At 33.7% G+C, this 26,012-nt stretch overlaps 1 protein-coding gene across 1 annotated transcript in view; it reads right to left on the bottom strand.

The window, feature by feature from the left end:
- Window positions 1–26,012, bottom strand: part of ATRN (attractin) — a 222,722-nt gene that overhangs the window by 187,171 nt on the left and 9,539 nt on the right. Inside the window, exon 4 of the mRNA XM_031943544.1 lies at window positions 1,090–1,371. Within this exon, the coding sequence (XP_031799404.1) occupies window positions 1,090–1,371 (282 nt within the window). The remainder of the gene's footprint in view (window positions 1–1,089; window positions 1,372–26,012) is intronic.

Below are 26,012 nucleotides of genomic sequence, written 5' to 3'. Positions count from 1 at the left end.
ATTCTTAAAGGATCAGCATACTTTGGAACAAATACAAATTTTTATAAAGAAGTCTTACTTGCTTATAAACTCTATCCTATTACTGTCTCGAACTAGTTGCATATATCTTGCACTATAATATATCATGTACTAATAGAATCCTAGAATGATAGAGATGAATGGCCTTTAGTTAGTGATCAAGTCCAACCTTTTCCTTTAAAAGAGAAGGAAAATGTGAAGGAGGGAGTATCGTAAATAAGATCATATACTAAGTGAATGATAATAGATGATATTAATGTAATTCTTATTTTGTTCCAAACTTTTCCCCTCCTTCCCCCTACTCCGTCCCCTAGCTAGGCAGGTAGTCTAATACATGTTGAATATGTTGTGTAATTCTTATTTTCAAACCATTTTTTATACACTGTCTCATTTCAACCTCATAACAACTTTGTGAATTAAGTACTATAGATATTATCATTTCCATTTTACAGATGAGGAAACTGAGCACAGACAGGTTAAGTAAATTTCCCATAATCAGACATTTAGTAAAAATCAGATGCCTATATCAAAGTGCAAGAAAGCTCACCTATCAGAGCCAAGGAACTAAAATTCTAGTTAGAGGGAAATAAAGATGGCTGTCAGAGAAAAAAATGTGTAATTTGGAGGTTAGGTCAATGAACAAGGTGGAAGTTCACCTAAATAGGTACTTATATTTAGGAAACCTCAAATACAATGTTACTTAAGAATAAAATTACCACGAATTTACATAACCTTTGAAATTTAATAACCTTCAAAACTCCTTCATATAACTTTTTTGATCCTGATAGCCAATACTATTAAGAAAACCATATGCACATCTATGAGGTTCAAGGATATTAAGTGAAAAGCTAAGTAACTTGGCTGGTTTATACGGCTTGTAGGTGGCAGTGCCAAGAGTGAAAACAAAGTCTTTTTAACTCCTGGGCTATTGCTTTGTCCCCTGGGACATATGACAGATGAGTCAATTTCTGGCTAGACTGAAGCCAGTTTTTTAAGAATACAAACAAGTTATTATTTACAATTCAGAAATCAAATAACAAATAATTACTATTTAATTTAACTTGAACTTACCTAAAAGCAGCCACTAATGGGGCATAAATGGAGTCCCCATCATAAACATATAGATGATCCCAACTACACTCTGTAGCAAAATGACTGAAGCGAAGGCGTAGTATTCTATTTGGCCTAAGGGGAAAAAATGAATATATAATTATAATCAAAGATACTGTTAGAAAAATGCATGTTTGCTTCACATGTAAATAATAAAAAATCTCTGGATTTAAAATAAAGCTGGTATTTGTGAGATTAGAAATCTGTCTTGCACAAATACAAAATTGAATTTTAAGTTTTTTTCTTTATTTTCCCTTCAGAGAACTAACCAATTTAGTATAGATTTCTAGTAAGTTTTAGAGCAGGTATTTAATAATTATCTTCTTTGAATTCCTAGAAATATAAAAAATATTTCATGATAAAATGACAAAAATATTTACTTGATAAACTACAAACTACTTTTATAATTCTGAAGTAAAACACAACACATATTTCCTAATTAACCTAAAACTAAAAAAGTGTCAATTATCTCAAAGAAGACTTAATGCAATTGTTCAGATTTTAAGTTATATTGACATGTAGCATAACTATTGGTTTATAATGATTTCTTTGTGTACCACGAAGTAAAAGTGTATTCTCCAAGATGACCAATGATGTCTTTATTGTTTAATACAATGGCATTTTCTCAGTCCTCATCCTTATCGAACTCTCTACAGGATCTGACAGCTGACAACTCTCGCCTTCTAAATAATACTTTCTTACTACCTTACCAAAAAAAAGTGATAAATGTTGGAAAGGATGTGGAAAAATTGCAACATTGTTGGTGGACTTGTCAGCTGATCCAACTCTTCTGGAGAGCAATTTGGAACTACATCCAAAGGGCAATCAAACTGAGCATACTCTCAGAACAAGCAGTACTACTACTAGGTCTGTATCCCAAAGAGATAGGATAGGACTTTTATGTACAAAAATATTTACAACACCCCTTTTTGTGGTGGCAAAATATTATAAATCAAGGACATATTCATCAATTATGGAATGGTTGAACAAGCTATGGTATATCAAAGTAACTGAATACTATTATGCAATATGAAATGATGAACAGGCAGATTTCAGAAAAACCTGGAAAGATTTGTACAAACTGATGCAAGGTGAAATGAGCAGAACCAAGAAAATAATGTACACGTATTAGTTGTGATGATCAACTCTTTTGACTCAACTCTTCAGAACAATACAATAATCTAAAACACGTACAAAGGATCACAAAGGAAAATGCTACCTACAACCAGATTAAAAAATGATGGGCTCAGAATGCAGATTAAAGTATACTTTTTCATTTACTTTATTCTTTCTCATGTTTTCTTTTTCCTTTTGATCTATTTCTTCTTTCACAACTGGGACTAATATGAAAACATGTTTTACATGACAGCACATGTATAAACTTTATCAAATGGGGAGGGAAAAAATTTGGAACTCTAAATTTTATAAAAATGTTCTTGACATGTAATTGGGGAAAAAATAAAGTATTATTTAAATAAATATACAATACTATCTTCTCTCAGGCATTTAGAAATTACCATTCTCTCTAGATTTTCTTCCTATCCATTTAACAGACAGACATGCTCTATAAGGACACTATGTGTCCTACATGATGTGGCACATCATACCTATGTATAAATCCAGGATCCTATATCTTGGATCCTGGATCCTGGGCTTTCTTTTCTCTGTTCAACATTTCTTTACAGACCAATACAAAAATCTAACAAACCCTTATTTCTCTCCCTGAGCTACATTCCCACACCTCCAACTATCTACTGGATATATATACACTTGCAAATATTGAAGGAATCCCAATGTTAAATACATTCAAAACAGAACTCATTGTCTTCTCTCTCTTGACTATACCTATTCAATAACTTTTTCCTCTATTTTTAAGAGCTTCACTATTCTTGTAGTCATCCAGGTTTGCAATCGAGGCCTCTCAATTCTTCACTCACTTATTCTTTTTTCCATAATTCAATCAGTTATCAAGGTTTGTTGCTTCTCTCTCATCAATACCTTTGTTTTCAGTCCCCTTTTCTCTATTCATTCAACCACCCTAGATCAGGTCCTTCCATTACTCCCTGCCTGGATTTTTACATAAAATCTCCTACCTGATTCTCCCTGTATCCAGTCTCTCCCTTCTCCCAATCCAGCTTCCATACAAAACTGATCTAACTGATCTAAAGCAAAGGCCAATCAAATTACTTTGCTCTTCTGCTCAAGTTTCCATAATAGAAATATCAACTACAATGATAAGGGCTGTATGCACCCATAGCACTTAAATGCATACACACAAAACCAGATTAAAATGTAACAGAAATAGTTAGCAAAATAAATTAATAATAGAATAAAACATAGATAATGTCAATATGTGCTTTTCTAAGTCCACAGACTATATATAGGTGTCCTTGTTTCCTAAGTTTGAACACTGTTCCGTGGCTCCTCTTTGCCACAAAAATACAAATGACATTTTTTTAAAGCATACAAAGTCATCTTCAATCTGGCCCTACCATATTTTTCTAATTTGACTGCAAATTATTATTCTTGATGCACATGTCTTCTTGCTGCTGGTTGAGAGTATATTTTATCTTCCATCTTGGTGCCAATGTAAAAATTGTCATAACAACTTTATACCCTATACTGACATCTCTCATTACCTCCACAGTCATTGCAACTCAGATCTCTTCAAAAGTTTCTTTGATTTAATTTTTAATGTATTCTGTAATTACTTTCTATGAACTTATCATGTTACTCTCCTTTTGCTCAAATTAAAATGTAAGCTCCCTGTAGGCTGAAAAGGTCTCATTTGTGCAATGTATAGTATACCATCTAGCACATATATTACTGAGTGGCTGATACCAACTACGTTCCATTCAGAAAAATGAATGTCTGAAACCCATAGTGACTTTTAAAACCTCACTACAAGTGTCAGGATCCAGCTTTTTATGGGAAGACAAAAGTAAAACTACGAATGGCATAACTTGACATTGATGCTGGTTGAAATTCCCAGAGTAAATTTTCCAGTAATCTCAGGTCTTAAAAGCTTTACTGTACTAAAATTCAGAGCATCAGGAATAAACAGAAAGAATAACATAAAGCTCAATAATAAAAATCAATGATAATGAGTCTTTAGAACTATTTTCTAGACATTTCATTTTAGGAAGGACATTGATAAAATAGAATGCCCAAAAAATTGAGGGGATTGGAGACAATGACATATGAGGATTGAAGAACTAGGGTTATTTAGTTTGAAGCAGGAAGACTTGAGAACATAATAATTATATTTAAGCATCTGAAAGGCTGTCATTTGCAAGAGAAATTAATTTTGTTTTGCTTGGCCATAAAACAAATCCTACGATCAATAGTGGAAGTTGCAGAGAAAACAGATTTAGGCCTGATGTATATAAAAAAAGTTCTAATAATCAAAGGGATCCAAAAGCATAAATGGACTATCTCAGGCAATGAGGAGGTCTCCCTTCACTTGAGGGCTTCAAGCAAAGGCTTGGATTTATCAAGTGACCTCTTGTTCAACTACAGATTGAAGCAGATGGCCTCTTTGCTTCCTGCTGTATTTCAGTGAATATTTGGTTCCTCTTTTACAGTTTAACTCCTAAAATGAATCTTCTACAATCACTACACCTTCACTCCCTCTCCACTTGCTCACTTCTTAATTCTATTCACTACTAAAATTCCTGGAACGCCAAGAACTAATTTTTGTCTTATTTATTTATTTTCTTTCTAGCCAGACAAAATGTTTAACAATGAGGTCTATCCTTCTACTATAAGATCCTTCTTTCTACTATTCTATTTTCTGTCTTGTTCTTACTTTTAGAAACTTGTTTTCTTAGCAACAAATTTAGAAGGCAAAATTTAAATAAATGAATCAAAATGCAACTGTACTAAAATTAATCATTGATATAGATAAATTAATTTATTGTCTTGAAGTGGGAAAATGATATTATATAAAACTTTAAGAACATTCCAGCAGCTTGCTAAATAATCATATAGGAAACATAAGAGTACTTAATCTTTAACTTTCACATCCTTCTTAATTCAAGATACGATAAGAGAAAATTTACAAAAGAGAAGAAAATAACATAAAGCAATTAACATTTAATTTGGATAGGACTATATTTTAAATGGTTTTTTTTTTAAGGAAAAATTCATATTTGCCTTTTCTTTTACTCTTTTCCTTCAGAGCTTATTTCATTTTAGAAAATAGTGCTTTGTAATATACCACAGATGATAATTCTACTTTAATTTTTAGGAATTCTAATATTCCCCACTATGGCAAACACAGATTTAAACCACAAAAGGATGCTTTGAGAAAAAGCAAACATTAAATAAATAGCACTTACAGGATGTACAAAATGAAAGTATCATTCTTAAAAATTATAATGATCTTTCTCAACTTAACTTTTTGAAATAAAACCAATTCAATTACTCTCCTCAAATTAAAATATTTGGCTGTGTTTGTATGTATTTGCATATACACATTTATGATGTTTGTATCAGATGAATTCTTTTCACTTCACTGCTGCTTAGCTAATGACCAAAATTTCTTCTGAAACTTTAATTTGTGATAAAAATTGCAAAAATAAAATCTTCCCTAAAATGTTTTCCAAGCCCTAATTAAAAATATAGCCACTTCAGCAATTCATAAATATATAATGGAAAATTACTTAAAAAAAAATCAGAACATATTAAAGACCAACCATTCTTAAAATTAAATCAATACTTTGGTTATTGATTTTAAAGCATTCACATTATAAACAAACTTAATGTCTTTTTTGTTATAATTGTTAGAAACTAAACCAATGGGGAAAAAAAAGTCAAGTGGTCCAAAACCTAGTTATCACCTTTTAAAATCTAGTTTTAATTTAAATTAAGGCAGAGAAGTCCAGAAATACAGTAAATAGATACAAGCAATCAATTAGTAGAATTCTACTCAGACATTTATATGATGAAAATATAAATAATCTATAATCATATTAAAGTTACAAATCTATTCATTAAAATTAAATCAACTTGTTATTACTTTGCATCACTATTAATAACATGCATTTATGTCTTTATATTTATAATTTTAGAACTAACCAATGGAAAAGTTATGTCAAAACCTGTATCACTCTTAATCTAGTTTTAATTTAAATTGAAAGAGAAAAGTCAGGAAAATGTATGAGGTATTCAAGAATCAATTATACAATTATACTAATGCATCTTTGAGAAATAAATACTATTACAATCTGAAATTGACAAGTCTATCAGCATAACAAATAAAATAACTATTATCCTGTCCTTCTATGAGAGTATTATGTATATAGTTGTAATATACGTCCAATCGTTACAAAACCTGATCTCACTCACTATAAATGAAAAAGGAAAATATCAGGAATACTCTGACGTTTTCAAGAATCTTCTATATATAGATAACATAATGCATCTTTTAAAGTGCTTTTATCAAACATTACATCTGAAGTATATTAAGCATCAACATAACAGAAAATTATCTTTTATGGGATCAGAAAAGATTGCCTATATACACCTAATCTTACAACTCAAACTACAGTCAATCTCTGAATACTACTTTTCCTGTAATGCTTTCTTAAATAGTCAGATAAATGCTAACAGTGGCCATCTTTACTATTTCATGAAGAAAATCTTACACATCAAATCCAGGCAATACTTTGTCAAAAGCCTCTTACAACTGAATCTTTCCCCTGTCATCTCATGAGTATTTTCCTGAGCTTATACTTAGCAAGTTCCAACTAAAAACTGCCTTTACTTTTATAAGGAAATGCATTTCCAACTCCAGCATTTTTATCATTAATGGCAATCCTCCCTCTTATCTCAGTTTCGCTTTAATTCAACTAACACTTTTATAGATTAACCTTTAATTTCCCTCTTATTTCCTACTTATCCTTCTTTATATAATTTTATATACTGTTTTTACAGTGCTTGATATCTAGTGAGGGAAGGGATATGTAAGGTTTAAATGGCTCTTCACGACCCCACAGAGCACAACACGCTAGGGCCTTGTCCTCCACTATCTCAAGAAGTCTGTCCATGCTCACGATCATTGTTTCCAAAATACTATCTATCCATCTCATCCTCTACCGTCTGTCTCTTTTTCCTTTTGCCATCAATCTTTCCCCACAACAGGGTCTTTTTCAATGAGTCCTTCCTTCTCATTATGTGACCAAAGTACCTAAGCTTAAGCTTAGCTTTAGTTTTTTGCTTTCTTGAAAACAATCTGAATTCATTTCTTTTAATATTGAGTGAAAAGGAAGGCACATCTCTAACATGTGAGAAAAAGAGCTTTTGCTATGCAAAAAGAAGAAAATTGAGAGGCTATTTTTTATAGCTGCTAAACCATCCTGATCTGGACACAGATATAGAGATTTACAGAGTTTTAGTCTCATATGTAAAGAATATCTTTTAATGTTCCTTTTGGTCTTATGTATGTACTTCTTTTCCCCCCTCCCTCCTCTTACCATAGAGTCACTCATTAGACACCAAATGAAAGGGAAGGGAGGCACTTGGTCACCAAATGAAGGAAATGAAATGTTCTGAAGAAATTGATCTTCTGCAATTTAATTCCTCAAATGCATAGAGCCTTCACTGCAATTCTTATAGTAAGTGACCCTACATTAAGGTTTCTTTTTAAAAACCAGGGTAAATGAGATATTTGTAATTTAATCTTAGAAGCAAGAGGGAATTACTAGAGGTTTTTAATTATGGAAATGTCTATGGTCAGATGTTACTAAGTAATATTAATTTCAGTAGTTCTGTGGAGGATAGTTTAGAAAGAAAGAGAATTGGAAACTGAGAAAGTTAACTTTAAATTTAACTATTAACTCTTAGCAATCATATCAAAGACTGTTTCAAAACCAAATTAAACTAGTTCTGAGGTTTTACCTAATACTCAATAAAATGAAAAAGATGACAAATGATGAAAATAATCCATGTTGGAGGGGCTACCAAAAAATGAGAAATGCTGGTGGAAATGTAAATTGATCCAATCATTCTGGAAAGCAATTTGAAATTATGCCATTAAAAAACAAAAAAAGCCTTTCCTTTTTGTTAGCATTTTGATAGAACAATTTATTCCCTTTGCCCTCTGGAATCCGAATTAGCATTTCACAAGTAGAATCCTGGCAAGAAAAACATAATTAAGTTTGTATGGTATAGTAGTAGCTATAAGTTATAGTTTTTAAGTTATAAGAGTGAGGGAGTTAAATGTAAGAGACATTTGTAGAGGTAAAATCAATAAGACATAAGTAGATAAGGAGGAGATTAAAGGGTCAAGCATGACATCAAAGTTGCAAAACTGGATGTCATTCAAAGAAGGTCATGATCTCAACAGAAAAGGGGGTTGTTTTTAAGAATGGTAGGTTTAGAGGACAAAATAACAAGTTGCATTTGGAACATGAGTTTGAAAGGTAATGTGCAAGAGGCAGTTGGTGAACTAGAATTCAAAAGAGATCAGTTTTATATGTGTATATGGGCATCATATTAAAACAGGACTAGAAAAGTACCTTGGAGGACACTGACACTTGATGTTCAGAAAATTGATACTGATCAAGAAAATGAAACTGAGAAAGAAAAGTTATCTAAGAGGAAAATGAGAACACAGCAATATCAGAGAAGCTAAGGTAGGAGTGTTCAGGAGGCAGATATGGTCAACAGTTATAAAAGCTATAGAGAGGTCTATAGCCAAGTATAGTTTTTTAGCCAAGTGGCTAAAAAAAATAGAGAGAACTCCATCATTAAGAAAAATTTACATGGAAATCCAAATAAATATCTAATGTACTTTCTAAATTTCAAAATTAAAAAGAAAGATTCCTTCATGGATCATGAGGTGAAAAAACCTTTTTATTTAAAAATACATAAGAATCTTTTAAGACACTAACACCCTGGGAAAGAGGTCAGTATAATAGTACCCCAGGAATTGCTGAATGGTCCTGTATGACATAATATTTTTGGCAGTTACTTGAGTTACAGTCTTAAGTGACATGTTTTTGAAACTTGTAGATGACACAAAGGTGGGAAAGACAATGGAAATTGGTTAGAGCCAATTTTTTTTTTAAAGGCCAGTACAATGGAATTCATCTCTCTGGGCCAAAACTGATAAAATTTAACTAAAGATAAATATAATTCAAAAATAAATTTTTAAAAATATAAGATAGGAAAATTCTAGTTAGCAAGAGTTTGTCTTAAAAAAAAGATCTGGAGAGTAGGATTTAGTGGATTACACCTTTCATATGCATCAACAATTTAACATAATCCCCCAAAGGAAAAAAAAATATGTCTATTTGATTTTGTTGTAGTTGTTATTTTTAGCCAAAGTGCAGTATCTGTAATGCCCCAGTCAGAATATATCTGGAGTATCATGCTCCACCTTAATAAGGAAGAACATGCACAAGTTGGACAGTCTCCAGAAAGAATCAACAATTAAGATAATAAGGGGCATTAAAGACCATGCCACACAAAGATAACTTAAAGGACGTAGGGATGATAAGGCTGCAGAATGGACACAAAAATTATCATAAAGATCTGGTTCATGTGGAAGAAGGATGAGACTTAATTCTGTTGGCTCCAACGGGCAGAATATTAACAGTGGAAGAAAGCTGCATGGAAACAGATTTCATAAGTATGTGGAAAAAATTTCCTAACAATTAGTTTACCAAAAGTAGAAGGGGCTGACAGAATAGCAATGTGTTGATCCTAATTTCAAGGAAAGACCAGATGGCCAGTTTTTGGTGATGTTATCATAGAATCATAAAATCATAGAGGCCATTTAATCAAATCACTTCTTTTTTAAAGATAAAGAAAATGAAACCTAGGGAGGGTAAGTGTTTTGCCGCAAGATCATTCAGGTAATATCAAGACTGAAATTTGAACTCTGACTCCTCTGACTCCAGTAATAATGGTCTTTCCACTGTATCAAAATGCCTGCTAAAACTGGGGGTATTCCTGGACTATATAGGGCCTAAATTTCCTTCCAACTCAAATTCTAGAAAAAGTTCACACAATATAGCAATGAATAAACAAAGCTGAAAGGGACACAGAGAATACATTGTCATGGCCATACTGACTAAAAGTTCTCAATTGATTTTTGTGTTGAGATTGTATTTTGTTATGCTGCTTTCCTCCCCACCCCCCAAACAGCCCACTAATTATTACAATAGATATATATAAATAGTAAAACCAGAGAAAAGTTACACAAATTAAGTGCATAACTTTTCTCTGGTTTTACTGTGCATACTAGCTAGCACTGATAACTTTCCTTTCTACCATGGGTCCATGATGTACAAATGCTCCTAATTCTAATCCGTAGTTGCATGTGAGTCCTATGTGTCCTTCTCTCTCCCACACCATTTCTTCCCCACATCTGCCTCTCTCACCCCACTCCCTGTGTACGATCTGCCTCTGAACACTCTATGTCTTATTAAAATGTGATTGATAGATTATTCCCCACTTCCTGCCATCATGATTCTTCCTGGTGAATATCCAAAAAACCAACCTTGCTCACCATGACCCAACTAAGAACCCCTTTGTGGTCTCCTTTATTAAGACATAAACCCCAGTACTTAAGCTTATACTATTTGTCCATAATCTCTGCCCATCCTATCCCCTGCCTCTACCCCAAAGAATAAGCAGGATGATATGAACCCACCAGGAGAAAGGGCAGACAAAAGAAAGAAATGTCCCCTTCCCCATCTTAACCCATTCCCTTACCCTTACAGCAATCTCTCTTCAAATTTTGGTCATATCAGAACAGTTTTGTTGCTGTTTGATTTAAATAAATCATTGTGAAAGGATAAAATTACTAATAATATTTCAACAACTCATTTGAGAACTTGATACGTGGCTCATTCCAAAAAGAGTGGCCCTAGGCATATATACCATCTTTCATATTTAATGATACATGCTGAATCCTTTCCTGTGAATCCATAGGCTAAACCCCCTATGAAACCCCCAAGCAGCATCACAAGAGAACTTAGAATAATTAAGAGAAAATAACAATACTTCAATAAGAAACCATATAGCGCATCAAATTCAAGAACTGGAAGTCAAACTCTCCAAAATGAAAGCTTAGATCAAGACTCTAAGGCAGAACTAGAAAGATACAGAAAGCTTTATTCTGAAGAATTAAAAATCAGAAAGCCATTGTCAAACAAATTAGACAGATTTACTACAGGTCCAGTTCTGAAGCTACTTCATGATAGATTCTTGATATTTTTATGGTCCTTCATAGAAGAAATTTAGCATATTTTACCAGAAATATAGTGTTTTCAAAAAACAGCACGGAAGTCCATTTTGCAAAGATGTGGCAGGAGTTGGAAAATAGTATAGCTAAAGTTGATGAAGCTACTGCTAAAGTTCAACCCTAGATCTTGCTGGACCTTCCCCAATAGGATCTACTTATGAGTCCACCAGAGTGCCAAATCTGAATTGGGATCCAGATTCCAAGGCAATTCAGGAATACTTATAGATTTTAAAGAAAAATTACATGCTTGGTTAATTTTAGAAAAACCTGGAATTACATGAACTAATGCTAAGTGAAGTGAAGGGAACTAAGAGAACATTGTACACAGCAACAAGATTAAGTGATGATCAATGGGACTTAAGGCAATTTCAAAAGTCTTGTGATAGAAAGAGTCATCTCTGTCCATAGAGCTATTGAGACTGAATGTGGATCACACCCATTCCCTCACCCTTGGATCACAGTATAGTATTTTCATCTTTATTGTTGTTGTTTGCTTGATTTTTTTTTCTCTCTCATTTTTTCCCCTTTTGATCTGATTTTTCTTGTGCAGAATAATAAATAAGGATATATATTTAAACGAATTGTACATGTTCAACCTGTAATAGATTGCTTGCTCTCTAAGGGAAAGGGAAGGGAAAAAAAATTAGAAAACAAGTTTTTTCAAGGGCGAATGCTGAAAACTATCTTTGTATATATTTTGAAAAATAAAAAGCTATTATTTTAAAAAAGAAAAAAAGTACATGCTTCAAATAAAGAAAAAATTTATGTATATTTTTGAAAAAAAGATGATATAACTGACAGCACAATATTTCATTCATAAGACCAAGTTCTCTAACTGGCAAATTACATAGACAAACACAAGCAGTAAAGCAGTGGTAGCAAATATTCTAGAGATTTGATAGCTACAAATAACTCACTTCACTCTTCATCAGTTAAAAAAGTCTTCCCAAGTTTTTCTGAAGCCATTTCTTTCATTAGTATAATGAAATAGTATAAACAGTATAATATTTCATTAAATTCAATGCCATCTAACCCTAAATTTGTTGTGTCATTAGCCAAATGATAAGAATCCCCTTACTTTTTAACACCATATTTTTGTACATATGAGTCCTTTTCCTCTTTTTTTGATATCTCTGAGGAATAGGGTAAAATAGCGGTATCTCTGGGTCAAAGAGTATGTACGATTTAGTGATTTGGGGGTATCCTCTAGTTCTTAAAATAAGACCTATAAAGGTCAGCCAATCAAAATCAACAAATGGATTGTCAGGTGTTACAAAACTATGCAATCTTGAAAACAGTTTCATAGTACTCTTCTTTCCAGTGAGGCCCCAGGCCACTTAATACTCTGATTAAAATTTGTGAAAGTTTAGTTTGGGAGAAAAATCTCTTTCCTCCACTGTATTGTTCAGGTTAAGGAAAACTAAGTCAACTGCAGTAGGTGAATTAGAGAGAAAAGACCAAAAAAATTACAACCATAAGAGTAAAAATAAGAAAATGCTAATTTGAAAACAGCCTGAAAGCTGAATTAATATTGTGCACTATTATCTAGTCAAATGTATATTACTGAGAGGCAGAATAGAATCTGGATAGAAAACTGGTCTCAGAACCAGCAAAATATGAGTTCAAGATCCACCTCTGATATATAACCACATATAATAGCCCTGAGTAAGTCACTTAACTTCAAACAATTCTGCAACTACAAGTTGCAAATCAGGTACACAGATATGCAGCAGAATTGTTTTCTTATCAAGACGAGTTCTTTATACCAATGGAATCACAGCTATCTCTCTGGGTCTCTGTCTCTGTTTTTTTGTGTATGTGTCTGTCTCTGTCATGTGTCTGTCACTGTCTCTCTGTCTGTGTCTCTCTTGCCTCCTCTCCTCTCTTCTGTTTGTCTTTTCCCTCTTCCACATCCCTGTTATTCACGCATTTCCTTTCCTTCTTCCTCTTTTTCCTTAGTACTGAACCACATAACCTACCATCCAAAGACCAAACTATGTAAATTTGGATAGATTAATCACTAAATTAACCACAATGTATTAAGTTTTATAGCAGCAAGAACTCTCAAAGACAATAAGATATGATTTAACATCTACTGGTCATCCTGCCATCTAGGGGAGGGGGTGGTGGGGTAAGAGGTGAAAAATTGGAACAAGAGGTTTGGCAATTGTTAATGCTGTAAAGTTACCCGTGCATATATCCTGTAAATAAAAGGCTATTAAATAAAAAAAAAAAAAAGACAATAAGATATGGAGTAGCCATCTGCATCATAAGGAGTATCTATGTTGGCAAAATCACAGATCACCAAAGAATAGGAAAAAAGATCAGTTTATTGTATGCAATATTTAATACAAAGAAATTTTAGGGAAAATTCACCAAAACTCCATTACTCTAATAATCCAAACTTTAAAATAAGGTATTATCTTTAACTTCAATCTCTTCATCAAAGTTCTCAATCAGTAATTCTTTTCTTCCACAAAAGTGTTCCACTGTCCGATTTATTCCTTCCACTTCATTCATATTTCCTCAAGACCTCTAGTACAAAGTATCTGGATTACTACTATAGCTTTCTAGTTATCTGATCATGTCTGTGCTGATTCTCAGATCTGCTTAATCAATCCTAACCTCTCTCCCAACCTCCAGCTTTGAAATCTCCAACTGCCTATGAGACATATCCAACCAGATGTCTCATGGACATTTGTAACGAGCCAGAACTCTGAAACAAAGATTCTTACAAGGTGTTAAGTCAGTGGAATTGATAATATAATGGTTATCTAGTTTAGCATGGTGATTAATAGTTCTCTAATTTAGTACATGTACTCAGTACTTAATATAGTTCTACAAGACTGACAACTATTCTACAAGATTCATACCTATGATGATGTAATTAAGCTGGGACAAACTCAGCCAGATTCATTCATTCCCTCTCACACCATCGTGGTGGCTCTCCTCCTTTGCTTCTCTACTGAAACCAAGACTTGGAAGGGCTCAAAGACAGACTCAGAGAAGACAGAAGACTGGAGATTGGAGCACAAGCTCTCAGACTGAGACAGACTTCTAGACAGAGATCATCATGGTAGTCCTCCTGCTTCCCCCACAGAAACCAAGACATATTCTGGAGAACCTCAAGAAAGCTAGCCCAGGTCCCAGGCAAGGAAATTAGACTGTGAAAGAGATAATAAAAAATTTGGACTTTAACAACTGGCTATTCTCAAGGCGATTACTCTGCTAAAACTAGCTGGTCCCAAGATCTCCAGAAAACCAACCAGAACACTACAGACATTTAAAAAAAATTTTTAATAGCTTTTTGTTTAAAAAAATATATATGCAAAAATAGTTTTCAATATTCATCATTGAAAAACTTTGTGTTTTACCTTTGACATTGGCTAAAATGACAGGAAAAGATAATGATAAATATTGGAGAGGATGTGGGAAAACTGGAATACTAATACATTGTTGATGGAGTTGTGAACTGATCCAATCATTCTGGAGAGCAATATGGAGCTATGCCCAAAGAACTATCAAACTGTGCATATCCTTTGATCCAGCAGTGTCTCTATTGGGTCTGTACCCCAAAGAGATCATAAAAAAGGAAATCTACTTGTGCAAAAATGTTTGAAGCAGCCCTTTTTGTAGTGGCAAGAAACTGGAAACTGAGTGGATGCCCATCAGTTGGATATATCAATGTAATGGAATATTATTATTGTTCTATAAGAAATGATCAGCAAGAAAGGCCTGGAGACACTTACATGAACTGATGCTAAGTGAAGTAAATAGAACCAAGAGACCACTGTACCCAGCTATAACAAGATTATGAGATGATAAATTCTGATAGTCATGGCTCTTTTCAATAATGAGATGATTCAGGGCAATTCCAATAGAATTGTGATTGAGAGAGCCATCTGCATCCAGAAAGAAGGCAATAGGGACTGAATGTGAATCACATAATAGTAGTTTCATTTTTTGTTGTTTGCTTGCTTTTTGTTTTCTTAGTTTTTTCCCTTTTTGATCTGATTTTTCTTGTGCAGCATGATAATTGTGGAAGTATCTATAAAAGAATTGCATATGTTTAATATATATATCGGATTACTTCCTGTCTAGGGGAAGGAGTATGGGTAAGGGAGGAAGAAAAAATTTGGAACACAAGATTTTGCAAGAGTGAATGTTGAAAAATTACCTATGTATATATTCTGAAAATAAAAAGCTAAAAAAAAAAAGTCTTGTGCTCCAAATTTTTCTCCCTCTTTTTTCCCCATCCCCTAGGCAACATGTAAGCTAATATATGTTAAACATGTACAATTCTTCCAAACATATTTCCACATTTACCATGATGCACAAAAAAATCAGATCAAAAGGGAGAAAAGTTCTCAAAAAGCAAACACAACAAAAACGGTGAAAATATGTTGTGATTCACATTTAGTCCCTATAATCCTTTATCTGGATGCAGATAGTTCTCTCTATCACAAGTCTATTGGAATTTCCCTGATTCACCTCATTGTTGAGAAGAGTCAAATCAATCACTGTTGATCATTGCATAATCTTGTTGTTGCTATATACAATGTTCTCTTGATTCTATTCACTTTGCTCAGCATCAGTTCATGTGAGTCTGTCCAGGCCTTTCTGAAATCAGCCTGCTGATCATTTCTTATAGAACAATAATATTCCATTCCATTTATATACCATAACTTATTCAGCCATTCCCATAATGATGAACATCCAACTCAAGTTCCCAGTTCCTTGCCACTACAAAAAGGGCTGCTTGTACATTCTTGCACACGTGAGTCCTTTAACCTTTTTGATGATCTCTTTGGGATACCGACCGACCCTAGTAGAGACACTGCTGGATCAAAGGGTGTGCATGACTTGATAGCTATTTGGGCATAGTTTCAAACTGTTCTCCAGAATGGTTCGGTCAGTTCACAATACCACCAACAATGTATTAGTGTCTCAAGTTTCCCATCCCTATTTCATGAATATCTCGACCTCAAATTCCTCAACCAACATTGCAAGCCATTAAAGATCTTTATGCAATTTATCTAATATTGACCCACACAGACTTTTTGCTCAAGTACTAATTAAACAATTCTTATGTATCAGGTACTATACTAAACAATGGAAATACAAAAAAAAAAAAAAAAAAAAAAAAAAAAAAAAAAAAAAAAAAAAAAAGCAAAAACAATCCTTGCCTCCAAAGGAGCTCTTTTGATAAACAAGGAGATAATCATGAAAATAACCAGGTAGCACAAGACACATACAAAACAGATGTAAATTAACCTCAAAGGAGAGGTACTAGGCCTCCTGAGGGATCAGAAAAGATCTTCTATAGTTCAGGAAAGTCAGAGATTCTGATGGGCACAAGAAAAAAAATGAGAACATTTCAAGTATGGGAACCAATCAGAGCTAATGAAGGGATATGAGAATGTCATATTTGTGGAATATAAAGTAGGGCAAACTGGCTGTATCGCAGAGTGTTAACATGAAGGGGAATAAGTGTCAGAAGGCTAGAAAGACAGGAATGGGTCAGCTTGTAAAAAGCATTCAAACAAATTAATACTGGAATTAATATAGAACCACTATCGTTTGAGTAAGGAGAGAAGTAGCATTAAAAAAAATGTACCATTTAGGGAAAATAACTTTGAAAGCTGAGTAGAGGATAGATTAGAATTGGATGGGTGAAGGAAGGTTATTTAGTAGGTTATTGAATTAGTTCAGATTAGTTCAGATAGAAGACTACTGAAGTAGTTTAAACAAGAAAGTGATGAGGGTCTAAACTAAGGTAGTGCTTATATGAGTAAAAAGAAGAATTATATGCAAAAGAAAGAAATTTTAAGATAGGGAAACATTCAATTTATAGAATGATAGACAAGTCAAAGATGACGCCAAGGCAGGGAGCCTGGGTGACTGGGAGGTGCCCTTGACAGCAATAGCGAAGTTCAAAGGAAGGGAAGTTGATGTAGAAAGGAAGGAAAGGAAGATAATGACTTCTGTTTTAGGCATGTTAATATAAGACTCCAATGAGATTTACAAAAAGTAGTTGATAATGGAAAAAAGGAGCTCAGGAAGGAGCCTAGGATTGGATATGTTAATGCCTTAGGGCATATCTACCCAGTATTAGTAGAAGTGACATAGAAATCTAGCTAAGAAGACTAAGGAGTGGTCTGACAGAAGAAAAACTTTGAGAGGAAAGAACATACAAAATGTGATCAACAAGATCAAATGATTCACAAAGCTCAAAAAGGATGAGGAGTAAGAAAAGATCCTTAGATTTGGGAATTAAGAAATCACTGTCCAATAGACTTGTGATGAAAAGTGCCATCAGCGTCCAGAGAACTATGAAGACGAAATGTGGATCAAAAGAGTATTTTCATCTTATTGTTGTTTGTTTGCTTTTTTCTCTTGTGTTTTCTTCCCTTTTGATCTGATTTTTTTTTCTTTGCATAGCATGACAAATATGAAAGTATGTTTAGAAGAACTGCACACATTTAACCTATTAATTACTATCTTAGGTAAGGGGAGAGGGAGAAAAATTTCCAAGGTTTTGCAAAGGTGCAAACTATCTTTGCATGTATTTGGAAAAATAAAAAACTACTTAAAATAAATGACTTTCCCAAAAAGCAAAAAAAAAAATCTCTGCTAACTTTTGGAGAGAGCAAGTTTCATGTAAATGATAAGTCAGAAGTCAAACTCCAGAGAGTTTAAAAGAAAGGGAAGAAAAGAAATGTAGGCAACTAAAGTACTTTACTTTCTCATAGATAGCTCCACAGGGGGAAGAGAGATATAGTGTGACAGGTAGGAAGGATGATAAGATTATATAAAGGATTTTTTTTCTTATTCAATTTTTCCCCAGTTATATGTAAAAACATTTTTAAACACTCATTTTGAGATCCAAATTCTCTCTTTTCCTTCTCCCAAACGCACCTCATTGAGAAGACAAGCAATTCAATATATATTATATAAGGGTATTTATGTAAAACATTCCCTTTATAGTCATGTTGTTAAAAAAAAAAATATATATCAAAGGGAAAAAAAAAAACCCTCAAGAAAAAATAAAGTAAAAAGCTTGCTTCAATTTGTATTCAGACACCATCAGTTGTTTCTCTGGGGATAAATAGTATTCCTCATCATAAGTCCTTTGGAGTTGTCCTGAGAATAACTAAGTCCTTCACAACTAATCATCTTCCTAATACTGCTATTATTTTGTACATAGTACATTTTACTATTGAGAGGCAGGTCAGTTCTCCTAGAGCCTCCACTGCTGTGGATCATAACATCTGAAGGAGTTGCAGAGCAGCCTTTGCTGACACAGATTTGGTGGACTAGGAATGAGATAAATTGGAGGCAGAGGGAAGAGGAGAAAGGTCAGACAACACAACAGTCTCTCACTCTCCTTCTATCATCCTCTCACAAGAGGAGATACATTCTGCAGGTCTGGGTTGGATCTCCAGCAGCTACTGTCAGATGGCTCCTGTGCATTCCAACATTTCACTTCACAACAACTCATCAAAGTCATTCCAGGTTTTTCTGAGACCAACCTAATCATAATTTCTTATAGCACCATAGTATCCCAACATAATCACATATCAAAATTTGTTCAGCCATTCTCCCAATTGATGGACATCCCCTAAATTTTCAATTCTTCGTTTCCAATAAAGATCTGCTACAAATATTTTTGTACATGCAGGTCCTTTTTTTTTTTTTTTTTTTTTTTTTTTTAACTCTTTTAGGATAGAATCTTGAGAGTGGTATCATTAAGTCAAAGGGTATGCATAACCTTTTGGGCATAGCTCCAGAATGACTGAATCAGTTCACAACTCCATAAACAATGCATTAATGTCGCATTTTTCCCACATCCCCTCTAATATTTGGCAATTTCCTTTTCTGTCCTATTAGCCAATCTAATAAGTATGGGGTAGTACATTTCTGCAATCAATAATGACTTAGAACATTTTTTTCTTATGATTCATAGAGATAGTTTTGATTACTTCATCTGAAGACTTTATATCCTTTGATCATTTATCAATTAGTGAATGGCTCTTATTTTTATAAATTTGACTCAATTCTCTATATGTTTGAGAAATGGAGTTTTTATCAGAGAAACTTGTTTCAAAATTTTCAGTTACTTTTGCTATCTGTATTCCCTTCCACCCTACCCCTACACCAATTTTTTCTATTCTCTCTCCCGGTCTCAAAAGTATTTTGCTCCTGACTATCCTTTCACTCAATCTCCCCACCCCCCTTTCTTTCTTGTAGGGAAAGACAGATTTTTATACACAATTAAGTGTTCGTGTTATTCTCTCTTTGAGCTACTTCTGATGAAAGTAAGATTCACTCACTTCCCTTCCCCCTTACTTCCCTCTCTTCCCCTCTACTGTAAAAAAATTTTTCTTATCTCTTTTATGTAAGATAATTTACCCCACTCTAAATCTCCTTTTCCCTTTCTCCCAGTTTTTTTTTACATCTTAATTTTTTTAAAGTATTATCCTTTTATATTCACCCTCACACTTGTGCCTTCTGTCACTATACACACTCCTTCTAACTGCCCTAAAAATGAGCAAGTTTTTATGAGTTACAAATATCATCTTTCCATATAGAAATGTAAACAATTTAACTTTATTAAATCCCTTGTGTTTTCCTTTCCCTGTTTACCTTTTTATGCTTCTCTTGAGTTTTGTATTTGGAAGTTGAATTTTCTATTCAACTGTAATATTTTCAATCAAGAATGCTTAAAAGCTGAGTGAAGCAAGCAGAACTAGAAAAACATTACACACAGCAACAGTAGAACTGTACGATGATCAAATATGATAGAATTGTTCCTTCCCAGAGATTCAGTAATATAAGACAATCCCAATAAACTCAGATGGAAAATGCTATCTGCATTCAGAAAGAGAACTATGGAAACTGAATGTAGGTTAACAGACTTTTTTCACCTTTCTTTTTCTATCCATTTTTCCTTTTGTTCTAATTTTCTTTTCCCAACATGATTCATGTGGAAATATGCAAAAAATGAATGTATGTATATAACAAAAAAATTTACATATAACTAGGGAAAATAAAAATAATAAAGTTTAAAAAAAAAAAAAGAATGCTTAAAAGTCCTCTATTTCAATGAATATTCACTTTTTGCCCCGAAAGATGATGCTCAATTTTCCTAGATAGGTTATTTTGGGTTGCTTGGTTGGCTCCTTTACCTTCAGAATATCATATTCCAAGACCTCCAATCTATTAATGTAGAAGTTGCTAAATCTAAGGTTTATCCTGATTATGGCTCCACATTACTTGAATTGTTTCTTTCTGGCTGCTTGCAATATTTTCTCTTTGACCTGGGGGCTCTAGAAATGTGGTTATAATATTCCTGGGAGTTTTCATTTTGGAATCTCTTTCAGGAAGTGATCAGTGGATTCTTTCCATTTCTATTTTACTCTCTGATTAGAGAATATCAGGACAGCTTTCCTTGACAATTTCTTGAAAAATGATGTCTAGGCTCCTTTTTTTTTTTTTTTTTTTTTTTTTTTTTTTTTTTTTTTTTTTTTTTTTTTTTTTGATCAAGGCTTTCAAATAGTCCAACAATTTTAAAATTATCTTTCATGGATCTATTTTCTAAGTCAGTTGCTTTTCCAATGAGATAGTTCTGATTGTCTTCTATTCTTTTGGTTTTGTTTCACTGCTTCTTGATTTTTTCATAAAATTATTAACTCCTAAAGTAATTTGTTCAATTCTACTTTTTAAGAATTATTTTCTTCAATGAATTTTTGTAACTCCTTTTCTATTTATCCAATTCTACTTTTTTTAAGGGTTTTTTTTTTTTTGTTCAGTGAATTTTTGTGTCTTTCTTTCCATTTGGTCAATTCTACTTTTTAAGGTGTTCTTTATTGACTTTTTGTAACTCCTTTACCATTTGGACTAGTCTGTTTTCTACAGTATTATTTTCTTCAAGTTTTTTTTATGTCTCCTTTACCAAGCTGTTGACTCATTTTCACGATTTTCTTGCATCATCTTCACTTCTTAAGTGATATACAAACATACTGGAATATTATTGTACCATGAAAAGCAATACATGTGGAGAATTCAAGGAAACTTCAAAAGATTTACATGAAATTACAAAGAACTAAGAGAACAATTTAAACAATGACTGCAAAAACTCTGACCAATGCAGTGACCAACTGTGATTTCCAAGGACTCTGAAAGCAAAACATGCTTCTCACTGCAAGGCATAAAAATGGCAAATAACAGATAAATGTAATGAAGCATTTGTGATTGATCAATAGTTATTTATTAACTATTTTGTTTAATTTATTTTGTATCAGTTACTATGTTAATCACTGAGGATACAAAGAAAGACAAAAGCATAGTTCCTGTCTTCAAGGAGCTTATACTCTTAATAGAACAAAATACAAAAAACTATGTACATCCAAGTATATGGACAAAGTAAATGACAGATCATTTCAGAGGGAACTAACAGAGATACTGAAAAAGACCTCTTGCAGAAGATGGAATTTAAGCATAATTTTGAAACAAGTCAGGAAAATCAGGAGATGACAGTGAGACAGAAGAACAATCTGGTTGTGGGCGATAACTGAGCAATAAAAAGGTAAAGGGTCAAGAGTTAAAGTATCAACCTTGAGCAACAGTAAGGATGACAGTGTTGGGAGATTATAAAACAGAAGAGATTAAAATGAAACAACTGGAAAAGTAGGAAGGAAATAGGAGATAAAGAGCTTTGAATGACAAAGAAAAGATTTTATATTTGATCTTGATAGTGACAGAAAGCTACTGGAATTTACTGAATTAACTAAGTGGGAGTTGAGGATGATACCTAGTTACAAGTCCTGCTTACAGAGAGGATGGTGATATCTTCATCAGAATTATGTTAATTTTGAAGACAGGAAGGTTTTAGAGGGAAAACACGAATTCTACATTAAACATACTGAGTTAGAGAAGTATATGGGATGTCCAAGAAGCAACTGATGTTATAAGACTGGAGGTCAGGAAAGAAAGAAGGGGTAGATACATAGTTCTGGGAATAATCTGCATAAAGGTAGTAATTTGAACCCATGAAAAATGATGAGATCACCAAAGAACAAATTATTGAAAGAAGGAAAAAGGAGGATTCCCAGAATGGGCATGTCCTAGAGAAAGATCCAACAAAGGATATTAAGGAATGGTGAGACAAATAAAAGAATCAGGAGACTAGTGTCATAAAGACATAGAAAAGAGAGACTATCCAGGATAAGAACATGATTGACAACGTCAAAGATGCGAAAAACGATTAAAAAGAATGAGGACTAAGAAAGGATCATTAGGTTTAGCAACTGAAATATCATTGGCATTAGTGGCAGACCTGACTTGGACATAACCCTGTAACTTCAGGCTTGATATTAAAGTGAAATTAGGTCATTTAATAGTTAACAAAAGAAGGTTTACTCAGCCCTAACATGAAAAGTTTATTTAATGGGAACAAGTAATCCTTAGAAACCATGTGGTCGGCAGAGCAGATTACAGTGCCTCATGGGATCTTGGGATATCCATCACATCCAAGGGACCCTTGAGTGAACCTTGAGTCCTTAGGTAAGTAGAAAACCACTTTCAATAAAAAAAAAGAAATATCAAAAAGCTACATCAACTGAGGTATATCAATTCAGCGTGGTTCCCATCTAATCAAGCTTTATCCCTTTTTAGGTTAGCCTAACCCATGGATGGGAGATTCTGATGGGTACTGATGTATCACAATGATTACTTTGGAGGAAGCAATTTCAGTTTAATGAGGCCAGAAGTCAGACTAAAGAGTATTCAGAAGAGAACAAGAGGAAGGAGAGTGTAGAAGACTGTTTTCTCAAGGGATTTAACCATAAAAGGGAGAAGAGATTTAAGACAACAATATATACAGGGATAGTAGGACCAAGTAAGCACTTTTCCAGGAAAGGGGAGACCTGGACGTGTTTGTAGACAGCAGGGAAGCATTAAGCCGATGAGAATGGAGAAAATGAAGGAGAAAGACTGTTGAGATGGGATCAATGAGATCAAAAGTGTGTGTAAATGGCTCTCTTGGAAAGGAATAGGGTAACTTTTTCATGTGAGACAGTGGAGAAGCAAAAAGAAGCTCTTAGAGAATGGGCTCAATTTTCTCAGTAGCATATGATGCAAGTTCTTCAGGGGAGAAGGCAGAAGAAAGAGACTTCATTACAGGCTAGAAGAGGGATAAAAAGATTTAGAACAGTCACTGTAGTAAACAGGACAAGGACAATGAAACAATTAGGAAGACCAAGCATGAAAAAAGTTCAGTATAATCAGTGTAAAAGTGATAACTTGTGAAAGAACTCAAGGATGGAGTGAATCGAAGTAACAGGGAGATGAACAGGTTAGAAGTCATAGAGCAAAAGAAAAACATGAATCATAAAAAATTATAATTACTAGCTTTCTTGGGGTTCTTAGACCAAAACACTACCTCTTTCCTCCAAACCTTTTGTCTGGTTGTAATATACTCCCCTCCTTAATTCCACCTCCTACCTTCTCAGGCCTCCTTCAATTATAATCCTATTTTCTACAGAAAGCCTTTCCAATTTCTCAATTCTACAGCTTTTCCTATTTATTATCTATTTATCCTGCATAGATCTTGTTTGTATACATTTGCATGCTGTCTTCCCAATTTGATTGTAAGCTTCTTGAGGACAGATTTGTTTTTTAGCCTTTCTCTATATCCCTGATCTTAGCATAGAACTTGGCACATAGCAGGCACTTCCTAAGTGTTTAAAGAATGACAAATTAATTTGATAGTTCATGAACATGGGAATGAAACACTTGCTGGTGATGGCAAGATGGCAAGGTGTTTCCTAACAGTGATCGGGATCCCCACACCGGTGTCACAGGTTTTGCGCAGTCCCAGTCTGCAAGTGAAGTTTTTGGCAAAATAGATTTATTTTCACTGAGAAACTCCTCCTCTCCGCGGGCTGCTTCCTGATTAGGAAGATAAAGATTGGGGTACAGATTTTTTTATCTTATTTAGCCTTCTATGTTGGGGCTAGGGAGTGATCTTCAGATGAATTTAGGGACTAATTTCCAGGTCAATAATGGGTGATGATTGTTTCCCAGATCAACTGGAGGTGGGAATTTCCTTTGGGAACCAGGTAGTTTTCCCAGAGCCAGGAGGGGTTTTTCTAATCTAGGTCCACCACCACCCCTCAAAGATCAGGGGGACACAGTTCTATTACATCAGAGGGTGTGACTATTTCTATGTGTAACTGAAATTAAAGAATTGATCCAGAAATCTCATGGTGGGGATTATCTATAAAGATGTCAAAAACAGAAAGATACACATCAAAATAATTATAGCTTTTTTGTATGGAAACAAAGAACAAAAAACAAAGTAGATGTCTTATCAACTAGGGAATAGTTAAACATACAATGATATAGAAATGCAACAGAATATAAATTGGGCCATAAAAAAACTATAAACATGAAGATTTCAGGTAATAAAAGGCTTCCCCAAGAACAGTGATGCAGGGTAAAATGAGCAACAATGAAAAAGAACAACGAAAACAATATACACAATACTTGCAATGTAAACAAAAACTATAACTGGAACAACCAAGAAGCCCTGAAAATTAGAGAAAATTCACCCTCCTCCTTTAATTGTGAAGATGGAGGACTATGGATGTAAAATAATGTCTTGGTTGATTTTGTTGAAATATTTTTTTAATATCATATAACATAAGGCATAAAAAATAATGAGACATTCAAAAATGAATGATATAAAAGTATCAATATAAATACCATAAAGTAAAGACTAAAAAATTGGAGGAAGAGGAAATTAAGTCCTGACTAGATGATTTAATAATTCCCTTTCAACTTTAACATTCTGATTTTAAGGAGAAAAATTGAATGGGTATAATAGATGGATGGCAACAAGCCTGACATAATGAAAATTGACAGAAGAGGAAACTGAAAAAACAATACTTGATTAACCAATCAACTAGCAACTAGTAACTAGCAATTATTAAATGTTTACAATATGTCAGGCACTGTGCTAAGAGCTGGAGCTATTTAAAGAAAGCAAAAAAAACAGTTTTTGTTTTTTAAGGAGCTCAAAGTATGATGGGGAAAATAACATATAAATATCTACCTACAAATGGGGGGAAGGAGGAGAAGAATGCCATCTCACAGCGAGGAGGAGGACTGGAAAAGGCTTCTTGCACAAAGTGGGGCTTTAGTTGAGGACTGTGAGAAAGTCAAGAGAGTGAGAGATGAGGAGGGAGCATTCCAGGAATGGAGATAATCGGTGAAAACATTCAAAGTTAAAAAGACAAAACGTTTAAGGAATAACAAAGAAACTAGTGTTAATGAATTAAAGAATACATGGAGGGGAAGACTAGAAAAGAGAGGAGAGGAGGAATGGGGATAATAGATTCTGAAGGACTTTAAAAGCCAGACTGAGGATTTTATATTTGATTCTAGAGGTAAGAGGAAACAACTACAAGTTTATAGAATTTGGGAAGGGGTGGAGGGGAAATAACATGGTCAAATCTGTGCTTTAAAAAGATCAATTTGACAGCTAAATGGAGGAAAGATTAGAGATAATGGCAAAGTTTAAAATATCACAATGAAATGTTTTCATAATAGGTCTGTCATTCTCCAC

The sequence above is a fragment of the Sarcophilus harrisii genome, chromosome 6 (assembly GCF_902635505.1).
Source record: "Sarcophilus harrisii chromosome 6, mSarHar1.11, whole genome shotgun sequence".
Taxonomy (NCBI): domain Eukaryota; kingdom Metazoa; phylum Chordata; class Mammalia; order Dasyuromorphia; family Dasyuridae; genus Sarcophilus; species Sarcophilus harrisii.
Note: the sequence above shows the minus strand (reverse complement) of the source record. Positions and strands in the feature narration are given on the sequence as shown.